Source organism: Abramis brama (assembly GCF_963993115.1).
Source record: "Abramis brama genome assembly, chromosome: 4".
In the NCBI taxonomy this organism is placed as follows: domain Eukaryota; kingdom Metazoa; phylum Chordata; class Actinopteri; order Cypriniformes; family Leuciscidae; genus Abramis; species Abramis brama.
The window spans coordinates 53,819,413-53,838,898 of record NC_139966.1 but is presented as its reverse complement, the minus strand read 5'-3'; the positions used below and the strand labels follow the sequence as shown (position 1 = coordinate 53,838,898).

Here is a 19,486-nt window from a genome sequence, read left to right as displayed (position 1 = left end):
AGAGGGTTGAGGCTTTTAGAGGATTACAAAAAATAGGAGTGAATGGAAATTGTAGAGAATTACCGACCTGTCACTCTCCTACCATTCATTGCGAAAACACTTGAACGAGTTGCTTTCATCAAAGTAACATCCTTCTTGTCTCTGAATAACCAGCTGGATGTCAAACAATCTGGCTTCAAGAAAGGGCATTCAACCGAGACTGCATTACTGTCGGTCACAGAAGCCCTACGGATCGCAAAAGCTGCTTCCAAATCTTCAGTTCTCTTTCTCCTCGATCTGTCTGCTGCCTTCGACACTGTGAATCATCAGGTCCTTCTGTCCACCCTCTCATCACTGGGCATCACAGGTACTCCTATCCACTGGTTTGAGTCCTATCTCACAGGTAGGTCCTTCAGGGTCGCATGGAGAGGCGAGGTATCCAAAGCACATCAACTGACCACAGGGGTTCCTCAGGGTTCAGTTCTTGGACCCCTCCTCTTCTCCATCTACACCACATCACTGGGACATATCACACAGGCACATGGTTTCTCTTACCATTGCTATGCTGATGACACACAGCTCTTCCCCTCATTACAACCAGATGATCCCACAGTAGCTCCACGGATCTCAAGCTGTCTGACGGACATATCGGCATGGAGGAAGGAACATCACCTGCAGCTCAACCTGGCAAAGACTGAGCTTCTCTGCCTCCCTGCCAATCCGTCTCTACACCACGACTTCACTATCCAGTTAGATTGATCATCAATCACCCCATCAAGGTCAGACAGAAATCTTGGAGTAATATTTGATGACCAGCTGACCTTCACAAATCACATTTCAAAGACAGCTCGATCATGCAGGTTTGCACTGCACAACATCAGGAAGATCAGGCCTTTCCTAACTGAGCATGCAACACAACTTCTCATCCAGGCCCTGGTCATATCTAGGCTTGACTACTGCAATGCTCTTCTGGCTGGACTTCCATCATGTGCAACTAAACCTCTACAAATGATTCAGAAGGCTGCAGCTCGTCTTGTCTTCAACGAGCCAAAAAGGGCCCACGTCACTCCTCTGTTCATCTCTCTGCACTGGCTACCACTCGCTGCTCGCATCAAGTTCAAAGCATTGACGCTTGCTTACAGATCTACCACAGGGTCACCTCCCTCCTACTTTCACTCGCTCCTACGAGTCTACATCCCTACCAGAAGCCTACGATCGGTCAACGAGCGACGGCTCGTGGTTCCATCACAGAGAGCCACAAAATCACTTTCCAGAACATTCTCATTCATGGTTCCATGCTGGTGGAATGCTCTCCCCACCCTCATCCGGAATGTGGAATCCCTGACAACATTCAAAAGACAATTGAAAACTCATCACTTCCGAGAGCACTTAACCTCATTAAAAAAATGTCCTTTCCTTTTCCTTTAATCCTCCCTTATCGGGCTTATGCTACTCTGAGCAATGCCTGAACTTTGTTTTTGCCTCTTCACGATGACTCGCTTTGGACAAAGCGTCTGCTAAATGACTAAATGTAAATGTAAATGTATGGTGGTTGTGTCCACACACTGCAAAGACACATTTATAGGCAAACACCATATAAAAGTGAATTTTGCATCTGATGACCCCTTTAAAAACCCTTTCATTTCTATAATAAATGGGGGATCTTAATATAATGGCTCTTTATTAATCTTTTTTGCTAATCAGAAATTCATGAGAGGATGTATTGAACATTCTCATAGTAATAAAAATAATCCTCTTGTCTTGTCCAAGAGTACACTTTAATAATGGCTTGTAACAGGTGCACAATTGGTAACTGTCCCAGTAACAGTTTGGAAATTAAATCTGTAGAGGATGTTTATGAATTTTTATCGGAAAAAAATATTGAAATTGATTATGAGACGATCCGGGTGGACTTCCTTATAAAATTACAGAACAGCAGCCTTCAGGCGGAGCAATACGTCAACTTCACCATACAGAACATCGGCTATCTACTGAAATTTTGAAAATTACTACTCCCACAAATAACTATAAGACAATTTAAGCTTTTTTGAGAGGAAAATTAATGTATATGAGTTAATATCACAAATATCACAGACAAAGTTAAAAAAATAAAGAAGTAGTATTAAATTAGGTATAAAACATGTTTAATATTTGTTTAATGCGTTTTAATAAACATTTACCATTCTTCATGAAAAAATTACTTTGTATTGAATATTAGTAAAAACACAAAACACCATGAAAGTTTCAAAGCTTTTTGGATTATTTTTCAAAGAGGCATGAACTACTGAACCATTATTGCGTAATAAAACATACATTTTTAAGACAATGCAAAAAAATGTATAATATATATTATTAACTGTAAATAATTAAGATGTTTTTCAGGTAATTTATTTAAAATCTGTGAGAATTAAATTGTTGAAGTTAAATTTGTTGAAATGTTTTTAATGTTTTTAAATGACTGTATGTGAAAGTGGCTGTTCCTAGAAACTGTAGTGCTTGGATTGGAGAATGAGGAAGTTTAAGTAGAGTTGAAGACCGGACATCAAGATGCAAGAAACATGAAGACGGTGGCTTTTCTCTATTTTTGTTTCTTTATAAGGTCTTTGGCATGGAAGCAACTTTGCCATGATTACTGAATGTTGTTTTTACACTCACTCATAAATTGGACAAACCAATTTAAAGGGGTCATCGGATGCCAATTTTCCACAAGTTGGTATGATTCATGTAAAGTTTTTAACATACTTTGGTTAAAATTCCTCAATGGTTGTGTAAAACATCACCCTTTTTCCTCCTCAAAAAACAGCTCTGTTCACAGCGACCCGTTTCGGTGCATGTCTCTTTAAATGATAATGAGCAACTGCTCACCACACCCCTCTCTTCCGTGGGGCGTGTCGACACAAGACATGTAAAGTGCTGCCTTGGTGGACAGAATACAAATGGCTGAGGGCGGAAATATGCTAATATGGGACAGTCCGCCAGCGGAGAAATATGACATCATATCCAAACGTCTTGATTATTGAGAGGGTTGAGGCTTTTAGAGGATTACAAAAAATAGGAGTGAATGGAAATTGTAGAGAATTACCGACCTGTCACTCTCCTACCATTCATTGCGAAAACACTTGAACGAGTTGCTTTCATCAAAGTAACATCCTTCTTGTCTCTGAATAACCAGCTGGATGTCAACCAATCTGGCTTCAAGAAAGGGCATTCAACCGAGACTGCATTACTGTCGGTCACAGAAGCCCTACGGATCGCAAAAGCTGCTTCCAAATCTTTAGTTCTCTTTCTCCTCGATCTGTCTGCTGCCTTCGACACTGTGAATCATCAGGTCCTTCTGTCCACCCTCTCATCACTGGGCATCACAGGTACTCCTATCCACTGGTTTGAGTCCTATCTCACAGGTAGGTCCTTCAGGGTCGCATGGAGAGGCGAGGTATCCAAAGCACATCAACTGACCACAGGGGTTCCTCAGGGTTCAGTTCTTGGACCCCTCCTCTTCTCCATCTACACCACATCACTGGGACATATCACACAGGCACATGGTTTCTCTTACCATTGCTATGCTGATGACACACAGCTCTTCCCCTCATTACAACCAGATGATTCGTTTTTAGATACATGAAAGAGTAATTTTACATAAATATTATTTAAAGGCATTTTTTATTGCTAAAGAACACAAAACAAACAGACAGACAGATAGACAGATAGATAGATAGATAGATAGATAGATAGATAGATAGATAGATAGATAGATAGGCAGGAAGTCAACAGGGTTGATAAGGAAGTTCACAAGATTCGATATGAGCTCATGCCATCCACACCCACTGCCCTCCCAAAATGATGATGTTATTGCCAGCATCAATTGATGCAATTCAGCATTAGCCCATAAACTGCCACTATAAAAGAACTGTAGAAATAACAGATTACAGATCAGAGCTGAAGACAAGTGCACTACAAGATCCAAGAAAGATGAAGACCACGACCCTCCTGTGTCTCTGTTTCTTAGGTTTCAGGTGAGTCCTTCTATTTTCATGATACCGGGGTATAAATGAATGTATAATGTTGTAATGAAAAGTCTTCAGTGATGATTTGTGCATATCTGAGACAGTTTGCTTTTAGTTACAGTTTGGCAGCCAGCTCTGTGGAAGATGTGTACGAATATCTGTGGGAGAAGAATAAAGACATCGCCAATAAGACACTCGGGACTGACTTCCTGATACAGATGCAGAACGGCAGCCTTCAGGCGGAGCGATACGTCAACTTCACCATACAGGACATCGGCTATCTACTGAAAGTGACCAGAATGCTGAAGAGATTGAGTGGAAAAGAAACTCAGCCCACTGAACTCAGGGACTTCATGAAAGGCAGATACTCAAGCTACAAAAGCTTTGCAGACTTCATACTCAAACAATATTTTTTCAAGGTAAGAACAGAAACACAGACTTTAAACTTTCAAGCTAGTTCTGAATCCACTGAAGATGCTTTATATTCTCGTTTCTCCAGGGTGAGCCTCTCATCCAGCAGACTCCAGCTATGAGGAAGTATCTGTCGTTCTACAGAAACCTGATGGAAAAAGAAGATCCGCTGTACTTTGCTGTGGGTCTCCTGCCCTGCGCTAGACTCTGGGTGTGGTTGAGTAATAATCTCAGCACACCTCCAACCAATGCCTACCACACTTGGAAGGTGGAGAATATGGGTGGCCATCCCGAGAAACACTACAGAGCTCTGCTGAACAAGTCTCTGAACACACCTGAAAAAGTGGCCAAGGCTAACGATATATTCCGTACACAGATGCAGAATGAGCATGATTTCTTCTTCTCATCTTGAGTAGATTGATAGTGTTGCAAATACTGTCAACATTTCATGAGAAAATGATTTGAAATGCTTTCAAAATATTGATGGATGTATTTTACACCTTTTAAGATTATATAGTAAAAATTATTTAATCATTTTAAAATAATTTCATATTTCTAAGTCTAATGTAAGCATGAAAAACTGCATGTTCACAACCAATTTAAACAAAAATGTAAACTTGTCTATTGTGTCTGGATATTCAGTGTCACCCAACAACAATAAAAAATATCCTCTAATATGTCTGATATGTCATTACTTTTGAGAATCTTAAATTCTGAAAAACATTTATGGTTTTATTTTTTTACTCATTTTTTTTTTATTAAAGAAAGAAAGAAAACTCACAATACTAAAATAAAGCAATAAACATTATGTTAACAACATAAGACCTTAACATAATTGATAAAACAAATAGGAAAGAAACATAATTCAATAAAAAAAGTTAAGTGTAACACATGGGAATGTAAATTAATAGTTTGTCACTGTACATTATAAGATGGCATTCTGTACAATTAACAGTATTTCAATCATGACAATTCTCTGAAAAGTTTTAGCATGTTCTTAAAAATGGCAATGTTAATGTATTTGGTCTTGGCAGACTAGATATGATTATAATGATATAACTGCATGCTAATTGCATGTAAAGGACAGATCAGCTTGGGCCCAGAGTTTTGAGACTGAACTAAAATCCAACCAATGTAAGGGGCATCAGTATAACATGTCTCTTCTTGCTTCACCCAAATACGAAAAAGAGTGAAATGTTCAAATAAATTGCACATTGCTTATGTAAGAAAATATTTAATGTATTTTACACACAACGTTTTAATACATAACACTAAAATGTTTTTCAATGGAATCACTGGTGTATCACATTCTGTATTTCTGCTTCCACCAGTTTGGACAAAGCAGCAGACTTGGGTTATCTACTGTCTGTAGAAGTTCCTTAAAACTTGACCTCAGAATTTAGTCTGCAATTTTCATTTATGAAAACAGTACGCTGGTGTAAATCTTCATTACCCAATAAATGTGACCAAGGCGTCATAGTACTGACGCTGTTGACATTTCGTCTGCATCAAACGCACATGGCACCCTTTATCGTCAATATGAGACGCAGATAGATATGAGCCAGAAGGCGCCTCCTAGCGGTCTAACCCTAAACCTACCCCAGAACTAAACCTACCCATATCCTGTGCGTGTCATATTGACGCTAAAGGGTGCCATGTGCGTTCGATGTAGACGAAATGTCACAAGGGTCAGTATGTGACGTCCAAGGATGAGAATGCGTTGCAGCGACTGTATGTGAAAGTGGCTGTTCCTAGAAACTGTAGTGCTTGGATTGGAGAATGAGGAAGTTTAAGTAGAGTTGAAGACCGGACATCAAGATGCAAGAAACATGAAGACGGTGGCTTTTCTCTATTTTTGTTTCTTTATAAGGTCTTTGGCATGGAAGCAACTTTGCCATGATTACTGAATGTTGTTTTTACACTCACTCATAAATTGGACAAACCAATTTAAAGGGGTCATCGGATGCCAATTTTCCACAAGTTGGTATGATTCTTCAGGGTCTTCATGTAAAGTTTTTAACATACTTTGGTTAAAATTCCTCAATGGTTGTGTAAAACATCACCCTTTTTCCTCCTCAAAAAACAGCTCTGTTCACAGCGACCCGTTTCGGTGCATGTCTCTTTAAATGATAATGAGCAACTGCTCACCACACCCCTCTCTTCCGTGGGGCGTGTCGACACAAGACATGTAAAGTGCTGCCTTGGTGGACAGAATACAAATGGCTGAGGGCGGAAATATGCTAATACGGGACAGTCCGCCAGCGGAGAAATATGATATCATATCCAAACGGCTTGATTATTGAGAGGGTTGAGGCATTTAGAGTATTAAAAAAAATAGGAGTGAATGGAAATTGTAGAGAATTACCGACCTGTCACTCTCCTACCATTCATTGCGAAAACACTTGAACGAGTTGCTTTCATCAAAGTAACATCCTTCTTGTCTCTGAATAACCAGCTGGATGTCAACCAATCTGGCTTCAAGAAAGGGCATTCAACCGAGACTGCATTACTGTCGGTCACAGAAGCCCTATGGATCGCAAAAGCTGTTTCCAAATCTTCAGTTCTCTTTCTCCTCGATCTGTCTGCTGCCTTCGACACTGTGAATCATCAGGTCCTTCTGTCCACCCTCTCATCACTGGGCATCACAGGTACTCCTATCCACTGGTTTGAGTCCTTTCTCACAAGTAGGACCTTCAGGGTCGCATGGAGAGGCGAGGTATCCAAAGCACATCAACTGACCACAGGGGTTCCTCAGGGTTCAGTTCTTGGACCCCTCCTCTTCTCCATCTACACCACATCACTGGGACATATCATACAGGCACATGGTTTCTCTTACCATTGCTATGCTGATGACACACAGCTCTTCCTCTCATTACAACCAGATGATCCCACAGTAGCTCCATGGATCTCAAGCTGTCTGACGGACATCTCGGCATGGAGGAAGGAACATCACCTGCAGCTCAACCTGGCAAAGACTGAGCTTCTCTGCCTCCCTGCCAATCCGTCTCTACACCACGACTTCACTATCCAGCTAGATTCATCATCAATCACCCCATCAAGGTCAGACAGAAATCTTGGAGTAATATTTGATGACCAGCTGACCTTCACAAATCACATTTCAAAGACAGCTCGATCATGCAGGTTTGCACTGCACAACATCAGGAAGATCAGGCCTTTCCTAACTGAGCATGCAACACAACTTCTCATCCAGGCCCTGGTCATATCTAGGCTTGACTACTGCAATGCTCTTCTGGCTGGACTTCCATCATGTGCAACTAAACCTCTACAAATGATTCAGAAGGCTGCAGCTCGTCTTGTCTTCAACGAGCCAAAAAGGGCCCACGTCACTCCTCTGTTCATCTCTCTGCACTGGCTACCACTCGCTGCTCGCATCAAGTTCAAAGCATTGACGCTTGCTTACAGATCTACCACAGGGTCACCTCCCTCCTACTTTCACTCGCTCCTACGAGTCTACATCCCTACCAGAAGCCTACGATCGGTCAACGAGCGACGGCTCGTGGTTCCATCACAGAGAGCCACAAAATCACTTTCCAGAACATTCTCATTCACAGTTCCATGCTGGTGGAACGCTCTCCCCGCCCTCATCCGGAATGTGGAATCCCTGACAACATTCAAAAGACAATTGAAAACTCATCACTTCCGAGAGCACTTAACCTCATTAAAAAAATTTCCTTTCCTTTTCCTTTAATCCTCCCTTATCGGGCTTATGCTACTCTGAGCAATGCCTGAACTTTGTTTTTGCCTCTTCACGATGACTCGCTTTGGACAAAGCGTCTGCTAAATGACTAAATGTAAATGTAAATGTATGGTGGTTGTGTCCACACACTGCAAAGACACATTTATAGGCAAACACCATATAAAAGTGAATTTTGCATCTGATGACCCCTTTAAAAACCCTTTCATTTCTATAATAAATGGGGGATCTTAATATAATGGCTCTTTATTAATCTTTTTTGCTAATCAGAAATTCATGAGAGGATGTATTGAACATTCTCATAGTAATAAAAATAATCCTCTTGTCTTGTCCAAGAGTACACTTTAATAATGGCTTGTAACAGGTGCACAATTGGTAACTGTCCCAGTAACAGTTTGGAAATTAAATCTGTAGAGGATGTTTATGAATTTTTATCGGAAAAAAATATTGAAATTGATTATGAGACGATCCGGGTGGACTTCCTTATAAAATTACAGAACAGCAGCCTTCAGGCGGAGCAATACGTCAACTTCACCATACAGAACATCGGCTATCTACTGAAATTTAGAAAATTACTACTCCCACAAATAACTATAAGACAATTTAAGCTTTTTTGAGAGGAAAATTAATGTATATGAGTTAATATCACAAATATCACAGACAAAGTTAAAAAAATAAAGAAGTAGTATTAAATTAGATATAAAACATGTTTAATATTTGTTTAATGCGTTTTAATAAACATTTACCATTCTTCATGAAAAAATTACTTTGTATTGAATATTAGTAAAAACACAAAACACCATGAAAGTTTCAAAGCTTTTTGGATTATTTTTCAAAGAGGCATGAACTACTGAACCATTATTGCGTAATAAAACATACATTTTTAAGACAATGCAAAAAAATGTATAATATATATTATTAACTGTAAATAATTAAGATGTTTTTCAGGTAATTTATTTAAAATCTGTGAGAATTAAATTGTTGAAGTTAAATTTGTTGAAATGTTTTTAGATACATGAAAGAGTAATTTTACATAAATATTATTTAAAGGCATTTTTTATTGCTAAAGAACACAAAACAAACAGACAGACAGACAGACAGACAGACAGATAGACAGATAGATAGATAGATAGATAGATAGATAGATAGATAGATAGATAGATAGATAGATAGATAGGCAGGAAGTCAACAGGGTTGATAAGGAAGTTCACAAGATTCGATATGAGCTCTGCCATCCACACCCACTGCCCTCCCAAAATGATGATGTTATTGCCAGCATCAATTGATGCAATTCAGCATTAGCCCATAAACTGCCAACTGTAGAAATAACAGATTACAGATCAGAGCTGAAGACAAGTGCACTACAAGATCCAAGAAAGATGAAGACCGCGACCCTCCTGTGTCTCTGTTTCTTAGGTTTCAGGTGAGTCCTTCCATTTTCATGATACCGGGTTATAAATGAATGTATAATGTTGTAATGAAAAGTCTTCAGTGATGATTTGTGCATATCTGAGACACAGTTTGCTTTTAGTTACAGTTTGGCAGCCAGCTCTGTGGAAGATGTGTACGAATATCTGTGGGAGAAGAATAAAGACATCGCCAATAAGACACTCGGGACTGACTTCCTGATACAGATGCAGAACGGCAGCCTTCAGGCGGAGCGATACGTCAACTTCACCATACAGGACATCGGCTATCTACTGAAAGTGACCAGAATGCTGAAGAGATTGAGTGGAAAAGAAACTCAGCCCACTGAACTCAGGGACTTCATGAAAGGCAGATACTCAAGCTACAAAAGCTTTGCAGACTCCATACTCAAACAATATTTTTTCAAGGTAAGAACAGAAACACAGACTTTAAACTTTCAAGCTAGTTCTGAATCCACTGAAGATGCTTTATATTCTCGTTTCTCCAGGGTGAGCCTCTCATCCAGCAGACTCCAGCTATGAGGAAGTATCTGTCATTCTACAAAAACCTGATGGAAAAAGAAGATCCGCTGTACTTTGCTGTGGGTCTCCTGCCCTGCGCTAGACTCTGGGTGTGGTTGAGTAATAATCTCAGCACACCTCCAACCAATGCCTACTACACTTGGAAGGTGGAGAATATGGGCGGCCATCCCGAGAAACACTACAGACCTCTGCTGAACAAGTCTCTGAACACACCTGAAAAAGTGGCCAAGGCTAACGATATATTCCGTACACAGATGCAGAATGAGCATGATTTCTTCTTCTCATCTTGAGTAGATTGATAGTGTTGCAAATACTGTCAACATTTCATGAGAAAATGATTTGAAATGCTTTCAAAATATTGATGGATGTATTTTACACCTTTTAAGATTATATAGTAAAAATTATTTAATCATTTTAAAATAATTTCATATTTCTAAGTCTAATGTAAGCATGAAAAACTGCATGTTCACAACCAATTTAAACAAAAATGTAAACTTGTCTATTGTGTCTGGATATTCAGTGTCACCCAACAACAATAAAAAATATCCTCTAATATGTCTGATATGTCATTACTTTTGAGAATCTTAAATTCTGAAAAACATTTATGGTTTTATTTTTTTACTCATTTTTTTTATTAAAGAAAGAAAGAAAACTCACAATACTAAAATAAAGCAATAAACATTATGTTAACAACATAAGACCTTAACATAATTGATAAAACAAATAGGAAAGAAACATAATTCAATAAAAAAAGTTAAGTGTAACACATGGGAATGTAAATTAATAGTTTGTCACTGTACATTATAAGATGGCATTCTGTACAATTAACAGTATTTCAATCATGACAATTCTCTGAAAGGTTTTAGCATGTTCTTAAAAATGGCAATGTTAATGTATTTGGTCTTGGCAGACTAGATATGATTATAATGATATAATTGCCTGCTAATTGCATGTAAAGGACAGATCAGCTTGGGCCCAGAGTTTTGAGACTGAACTAAAATCCAACCAATGTAAGGGGCATCAGTATAACATGTCTCTTCTTGCTTCACCCAAATACGAAAAAGAGTGAAATGTTCAAATAAATTGCACATTGCTTATGTAAGAAAATATTTAATGTATTTTACACACAACGTTTTAATACATAACACTAAAATGTTTTTCAATGGAATCACTGGTGTATCACATTCTGTATTTCTGCTTCCACCAGTTTGGACAAAGCAGCAGACTTGGGTTATCTACTGTCTGTAGAAGTTCCTTAAAACTTGACCTCAGAATTTAGTCTGCAATTTTCATTTATGAAAACAGTACGCTGGTGTAAATCTTCATTACCCAATAAATGTGAATGACTGTATGTGAAAGTGGCTGTTCCTAGAAACTGTAGTGCTTGGATTGGAGAATGAGGAAGTTTAAGTAGAGTTGAAGACCGTTGATCACAAAATCACTTTCCAGAACATTCTCATTCACAGTTCCATGCTGGTGGAATGCTCTCCCCGCCCTCATCCGGAATGTGGAATCCCTGACAACATTCAAAAGACAATTGAAAACTCATCACTTCCGAGAGCACTTAACCTCATTAAAAAAATTTCCTTTCCTTTTCCTTTAATCCTCCCTTATCGGGCTTATGCTACTCTGAGCAATGCCTGAACTTTGTTTTTGCCTCTTCACGATGACTCGCTTTGGACAAAGCGTCTGCTAAATGACTAAATGTAAATGTAAATGTATGGTGGTTGTGTCCACACACTGCAAAGACACATTTATAGGCAAACACCATATAAAAGTGAATTTTGCATCTGATGACCCCTTTAAAAACCCTTTCATTTCTATAATAAATGGGGGATCTTAATATAATGGCTCTTTATTAATCTGTTTTGCTAATCAGAAATTCATGAGAGGATGTATTGAACATTCTCATAGTAATAAAAATAATCCTCTTGTCTTGTCCAAGAGTACACTTTAATAATGGCTTGTAACAGGTGCACAATTGGTAACTGTCCCAGTAACAGTTTGGAAATTAAATCTGTAGAGGATGTTTATGAATTTTTATCGGAAAAAAATATTGAAATTGATTATGAGACGATCCGGGTGGACTTCCTTATAAAATTACAGAACAGCAGCCTTCAGGCGGAGCAATACGTCAACTTCACCATACAGAACATCGGCTATCTACTGAAATTTAGAAAATTACTACTCCCACAAATAACTATAAGACAATTTAAGCTTTTTTGAGAGGAAAATTAATGTATATGAGTTAATATCACAAATATCACAGACAAAGTTAAAAAAATAAAGAAGTAGTATTAAATTAGGTATAAAACATGTTTAATATTTGTTTAATGCGTTTTAATAAACATTTACCATTCTTCATGAAAAAATTACTTTGTATTGAATATTAGTAAAAACACAAAACACCATGAAAGTTTCAAAGCTTTTTGGATTATTTTTCAAAGAGGCATGAACTACTGAACCATTATTGCGTAATAAAACATACATTTTTAAGACAATGCAAAAAAATGTATAATATATATTATTAACTGTAAATAATTAAGATGTTTTTCAGGTAATTTATTTAAAATCTGTGAGAATTAAATTGTTGAAGTTAAATTTGTTGAAATGTTTTTAATGTTTTTAAATGACTGTATGTGAAAGTGGCTGTTCCTAGAAACTGTAGTGCTTGGATTGGAGAATGAGGAAGTTTAAGTAGAGTTGAAGACCGGACATCAAGATGCAAGAAACATGAAGACGGTGGCTTTTCTCTATTTTTGTTTCTTTATAAGGTCTTTGGCATGGAAGCAACTTTGCCATGATTACTGAATGTTGTTTTTACACTCACTCATAAATTGGACAAACCAATTTAAAGGGGTCATCGGATGCCAATTTTCCACAAGTTGGTATGATTCTTCAGGGTCTTCATGTAAAGTTTTTAACATACTTTGGTTAAAATTCCTCAATGGTTGTGTAAAACATCACCCTTTTTCCTCCTCAAAAAACAGCTCTGTTCACAGCGACCCGTTTCGGTGCATGTCTCTTTAAATGATAATGAGCAACTGCTCACCACACCCCTCTCTTCCGTGGGGCGTGTCGACACAAGACATGTAAAGTGCTGCCTTGGTGGGCAGAATACAAATGGCTGAGGGCGGAAATATGCTAATATGGGACAGTCCGCCAGCGGAGAAATATGACATCATATCCAAACGTTTTGATTATTGAGAGGGTTGAGGCTTTTAGAGGATTACAAAAAATAGGAGTGAATGGAAATTGTAGAGAATTACCGACCTGTCACTCTCCTACCATTCATTGCGAAAACACTTGAACGAGTTGCTTTCATCAAAGTAACATCCTTCTTGTCTCTGAATAACCAGCTGGATGTCAACCAATCTGGCTTCAAGAAAGGGCATTCAACCGAGACTGCATTACTGTCGGTCACAGAAGCCCTACGGATCGCAAAAGCTGCTTCCAAATCTTTAGTTCTCTTTCTCCTCGATCTGTCTGCTGCCTTCGACACTGTGAATCATCAGGTCCTTCTGTCCACCCTCTCATCACTGGGCATCACAGGTACTCCTATCCACTGGTTTGAGTCCTATCTCACAGGTAGGTCCTTCAGGGTCGCATGGAGAGGCGAGGTATCCAAAGCACATCAACTGACCACAGGGGTTCCTCAGGGTTCAGTTCTTGGACCCCTCCTCTTCTCCATCTACACCACATCACTGGGACATATCACACAGGCACATGGTTTCTCTTACCATTGCTATGCTGATGACACACAGCTCTTCCCCTCATTACAACCAGATGATCCCACAGTAGCTCCACGGATCTCAAGCTGTCTGACGGACATCTCGGCATGGAGGAAGGAACATCACCTGCAGCTCAACCTGGCAAAGACTGAGCTTCTCTGCCTCCCTGCCAATCCGTCTCTACACCACGACTTCACTATCCAGTTAGATTGATCATCAATCACCCCATCAAGGTCAGACAGAAATCTTGGAGTAATATTTGATGACCAGCTGACCTTCACAAATCACATTTCAAAGACAGCTCGATCATGCAGGTTTGCACTGCACAACATCAGGAAGATCAGGCCTTTCCTAACTGAGCATGCAACACAACTTCTCGTCCAGGCCCTGGTCATATCTAGGCTTGACTACTGCAATGCTCTTCTGGCTGGACTTCCATCATGTGCAACTAAACCTCTACAAATGATTCAGAAGGCTGCAGCTCGTCTTGTCTTCAACGAGCCAAAAAGGGCCCACGTCACTCCTCTGTTCATCTCTCTGCACTGGCTACCACTCGCTGCTCGCATCAAGTTCAAAGCATTGACGCTTGCTTACAGATCTACCACAGGGTCACCTCCCTCCTACTTTCACTCGCTCCTACGAGTCTACATCCCTACCAGAAGCCTACGATCGGTCAACGAGCGACGGCTCGTGGTTCCATCACAGAGAGCCACAAAATCACTTTCCAGAACATTCTCATTCACAGTTCCATGCTGGTGGAACGCTCTCCCCGCCCTCATCCGGAATGTGGAATCCCTGACAACATTCAAAAGACAATTGAAAACTCATCACTTCCAAGAGCACTTAACCTCATTAAAAAAATGTCCTTTCCTTTTCCTTTAATCCTCCCTTATCGGGCTTATGCTACTCTGAGCAATGCCTGAACTTTGTTTTTGCCTCTTCACGATGACTCGCTTTGGACAAAGCGTCTGCTAAATGACTAAATGTAAATGTAAATGTATGGTGGTTGTGTCCACACACTGCAAAGACACATTTATAGGCAAACACCATATAAAAGTGAATTTTGCATCCGATGACCCCTTTAAAAACCCTTTCATTTCTATAATAAATGGGGGATCTTAATATAATGGCTCTTTATTAATCTTTTTTGCTAATCAGAAATTCATGAGAGGATGTATTGAACATTCTCATAGTAATAAAAATAATCCTCTTGTCTTGTCCAAGAGTACACTTTAATAATGGCTTGTAACAGGTGCACAATTGGTAACTGTCCCAGTAACAGTTTGGAAATTAAATCTGTAGAGGATGTTTATGAATTTTTATCGGAAAAAAATATTGAAATTGATTATGAGACGATTCGGGTGGACTTCTTTATAAAATTACAGAACAGCAGCCTTCAGGCGGAGCAATACGTCAACTTCACCATACAGAACATCGGCTATCTACTGAAATTTAGAAAATTACTACTCCCACAAATAACTATAAGACAATTTAAGCTTTTTTGAGAGGAAAATTAATGTATATGAGTTAATATCACAAATATCACAGACAAAGTTAAAAAAAATAAAGAAGTAGTATTAAATTAGATATAAAACATATTTAATATTTGTTTAATGCGTTTTAATAAACATTTACCATTCTTCATGAAAAAATTACTTTGTATTGAATATTAGTAAAAACACAAAACACCATGAAAGTTTCAAAGCTTTTTGGATTATTTTTCAAAGAGGCATGAACTACTGAACCATTATTGCGTAATAAAACATACATTTTTAAGACAATGCAAAAAAATGTATAATATATATTATTAACTGTAAATAATTAAGATGTTTTTCAGGTAATTTATTTAAAATCTGTGAGAATTAAATTGTTGAAGTTAAATTTGTTGAAATGTTTTTAGATACATGAAAGAGTAATTTTACATAAATATTATTTAAAGGCATTTTTTATTGCTAAAGAACACAAAACAAACAGACAGACAGACAGACAGACAGATAGACAGATAGACAGATAGATAGATAGATAGATAGATAGATAGGCAGGAAGTCAACAGGGTTGATAAGGAAGTTCACAAGATTCGATATGAGCTCTGCCATCCACACCCACTGCCCTCCCAAAATGATGATGTTATTGCCAGCATCAATTGATGCAATTCAGCATTAGCCCATAAACTGCCACTATAAAAGAACTGTAGAAATAACAGATTACAGATCAGAGCTGAAGACAAGTGCACTACAAGATCCAAGAAAGATGAAGACCGCGACCCTCCTGTGTCTCTGTTTCTTAGGTTTCAGGTGAGTCCTTCCATTTTCATGATACCGGGGTATAAATGAATGTATAATGTTGTAATGAAAAGTCTTCAGTGATGATTTGTGCATATCTGAGACACAGTTTGCTTTTAGTTACAGTTTGGCAGCCAGCTCTGTGGAAGATGTGTACGAATATCTGTGGGAGAAGAATAAAGACATCGCCAATAAGACACTCGGGACTGACTTCCTGATACAGATGCAGAACGGCAGCCTTCAGGCGGAGCGATACGTCAACTTCACCATACAGGACATCGGCTATCTACTGAAAGTGACCAGAATGCTGAAGAGATTGAGTGGAAAAGAAACTCAGCCCACTGAACTCAGGGACTTCATGAAAGGCAGATACTCAAGCTACAAAAGCTTTGCAGACTTCATACTCAAACAATATTTTTTCAAGGTAAGAACAGAAACACAGACTTTAAACTTTCAAGCTAGTTCTGAATCCACTGAAGATGCTTTATATTCTCGTTTCTCCAGGGTGAGCCTCTCATCCAGCAGACTCCAGCTATGAGGAAGTATCTGTCGTTCTACAGAAACCTGATGGAAAAAGAAGATCCGCTGTACTTTGCTGTGGGTCTCCTGCCCTGCGCTAGACTCTGGGTGTGGTTGAGTAATAATCTCAGCACACCTCCAACCAATGCCTACTACACTTGGAAGGTGGAGAATATGGGCGGCCATCCCGAGAAACACTACAGAGCTCTGCTGAACAAGTCTCTGAACACACCTGAAAAAGTGGCCAAGGCTAACGATATATTCCATACACAGATGCAGAATGAGCATGATTTCTTCTTCTCATCTTGAGTAGATTGATAGTGTTGCAAATACTGTCAACATTTCATGAGAAAATGATTTGAAATGCTTTCAAAATATTGATGGATGTATTTTACACCTTTTAAGATTATATAGTAAAAATGATTTAATCATTTTAAAATAATTTCATATTTCTAAGTCTAATGTAAGCATGAAAAACTGCATGTTCACAACCAATTTAAACAAAAATGTAAACTTGTCTATTGTGTCTGGATATTCAGTGTCACCCAACAACAATAAAAAATATCCTCTAATATGTCTGATATGTCATTACTTTTGAGAATCTTAAATTCTGAAAAACATTTATGGTTTTATTTTTTTACTCATTTTTTTTTATTAAAGAAAGAAAGAAAACTCACAATACTAAAATAAAGCAATAAACATTATGTTAACAACATAAGACCTTAACATAATTGATAAAACAAATAGGAAAGAAACATAATTCAATAAAAAAAGTTAAGTGTAACACATGGGAATGTAAATTAATAGTTTGTCACTGTACATTATAAGATGGCATTCTGTACAATTAACAGTATTTCAATCATGACAATTCTCTGAAAAGTTTTAGCATGTTCTTAAAAATGGCAATGTTAATGTATTTGGTCTTGGCAGACTAGATATGATTATAATGATATAACTGCATGCTAATTGCATGTAAAGGACAGATCAGCTTGGGCCCAGAGTTTTGAGACTGAACTAAAATCCAACCAATGTAAGGGGCATCAGTATAACATGTCTCTTCTTGCTTCACCCAAATACGAAAAAGAGTGAAATGTTCAAATAAATTGCACATTGCTTATGTAAGAAAATATTTAATGTATTTTACACACAACGTTTTAATACATAACACTAAAATGTTTTTCAATGGAATCACTGGTGTATCACATTCTGTATTTCTGCTTCCACCAGTTTGGACAAAGCAGCAGACTTGGGTTATCTACTGTCTGTAGAAGTTCCTTAAAACTTGACCTCAGAATTTAGTCTGCAATTTTCATTTATGAAAACAGTACGCTGGTGTAAATCTTCATTACCCAATAAATGTGACCAAGGCGTCATAGTACTGACGCTGTTGACATTTCGTCTGCATCAAACGCACATGGCACCCTTTATCGTCAATATGAGACGCAGATAGATATGAGCCAGAAGGCGCCTCCTAGCGGTCTAACCCTAAACCTACCCCAGAACTAAACCTACCCATATCCTGTGCGTGTCATATTGACGCTAAAGGGTGCCATGTGCGTTCGATGTAGACGAAATGTCACAAGGGTCAGTATGTGACGTCCAAGGATGAGAATGCGTTGCAGCGACTGTATGTGAAAGTGGCTGTTCCTAGAAACTGTAGTGCTTGGATTGGAGAATGAGGAAGTTTAAGTAGAGTTGAAGACCGGACATCAAGATGCAAGAAACATGAAGACGGTGGCTTTTCTCTATTTTTGTTTCTTTATAAGGTCTTTGGCATGGAAGCAACTTTGCCATGATTACTGAATGTTGTTTTTACACTCACTCATAAATTGGACAAACCAATTTAAAGGGGTCATCGGATGCCAATTTTCCACAAGTTGGTATGATTCTTCAGGGTCTTCATGTAAAGTTTTTAACATACTTTGGTTAAAATTCCTCAATAGTTGTGTAAAACATCACCCTTCTTCCTCCTCAAAAAACAGCTCTGTTCACAGCGACCCGTTTCGGTGCATGTCTCTTTAAATGATAATGAGCAACTGCTCACCACACCCCTCTCTTCCGTGGGGCGTGTCGACACAAGACATGTAAAGTGCTGCCTTGGTGGACAGAATACAAATGGCTGAGGGCGGAAATATGCTAATACGGGACAGTCCGCCAGCGGAGAAATATGACATCATATCCAAACGGCTTGATTATTGAGAGGGTTGAGGCTTTTAGAGGATTACAAAAAATAGGAGTGAATGGAAATTGTAGAGAATTACCAACCTGTCACTCTCCTACCATTCATTGCGAAAACACTTGAACGAGTTGCTTTCATCAAAGTAACATCCTTCTTGTCTCTGAATAACCAGCTGGATGTCAACCAATCTGGCTTCAAGAAAGGGCATTCAACCGAGACTGCATTACTGTCGGTCACAGAAGCCCTATGGATCGCAAAAGCTGTTTCCAAATCTTCAGTTCTCTTTCTCCTCGATCTGTCTGCTGCCTTCGACACTGTGAATCATCAGGTCCTTCTGTCCACCCTCTCATCACTGGGCATCACAGGTACTCCTATCCACTGGTTTGAGTCCTTTCTCACAAGTAGGACCTTCAGGGTCGCATGGAGAGGCGAGGTATCCAAAGCACATCAACTGACCACAGGGGTTCCTCAGGGTTCAGTTCTTGGACCCCTCCTCTTCTCCATCTACACCACATCACTGGGACATATCATACAGGCAAATGGTTTCTCTTACCATTGCTATGCTGATGACACACAGCTCTTCCTCTCATTACAACCAGATGATCCCACAGTAGCTCCATGGATCTCAAGCTGTCTGACGGACATCTCGGCATGGAGGAAGGAACATCACCTGCAGCTCAACCTGGCAAAGACTGAGCTTCTCTGCCTCCCTGCCAA

General features: G+C 38.9%; 3 protein-coding genes across 5 annotated transcripts; all 3 read left to right on the top strand.

Annotated features, from left to right (window-relative positions):
* Positions 1–3,865: 3,865 nt before the first annotated feature.
* On the top strand, positions 3,866–5,069 carry LOC311082336 (uncharacterized protein). The gene is made up of 3 exons (XM_084113103.1): positions 3,866–3,992; positions 4,099–4,402; positions 4,483–5,069. Exons 1-3 carry the CDS (start codon positions 3,949–3,951, stop codon positions 4,804–4,806), a joined length of 672 nt encoding a protein of 223 aa, XP_083969229.1. The 5' UTR covers positions 3,866–3,948; the 3' UTR covers positions 4,807–5,069.
* Positions 5,070–9,376: 4,307 nt separating this feature from the next.
* LOC311080675 (uncharacterized protein) lies at positions 9,377–10,611 on the top strand. Of its 2 annotated transcripts, none has more exons than XM_084110762.1 (3): positions 9,377–9,532; positions 9,641–9,944; positions 10,025–10,611. In XM_084110762.1, the coding sequence occupies exons 1-3, from the start codon at positions 9,489–9,491 to the stop codon at positions 10,346–10,348; spliced, it is 672 nt and encodes a 223-aa protein (XP_083966888.1). In that variant the 5' UTR covers positions 9,377–9,488; the 3' UTR covers positions 10,349–10,611. The 2 variants fall into 2 exon arrangements, with proteins under 2 accessions (XP_083966888.1, XP_083966889.1); XM_084110763.1 differs by having other exon boundaries at positions 9,400–9,532; positions 9,647–9,944.
* A 5,312-nt stretch (positions 10,612–15,923) lies between these two features.
* On the top strand, positions 15,924–17,162 carry LOC311082337 (uncharacterized protein). Of its 2 annotated transcripts, none has more exons than XM_084113104.1 (3): positions 15,924–16,083; positions 16,192–16,495; positions 16,576–17,162. In XM_084113104.1, the coding sequence occupies exons 1-3, from the start codon at positions 16,040–16,042 to the stop codon at positions 16,897–16,899; spliced, it is 672 nt and encodes a 223-aa protein (XP_083969230.1). In that variant the 5' UTR covers positions 15,924–16,039; the 3' UTR covers positions 16,900–17,162. The 2 variants fall into 2 exon arrangements, with proteins under 2 accessions (XP_083969230.1, XP_083969231.1); XM_084113105.1 differs by having other exon boundaries at positions 15,934–16,083; positions 16,198–16,495.
* Positions 17,163–19,486: the final 2,324 nt, after the last annotated feature.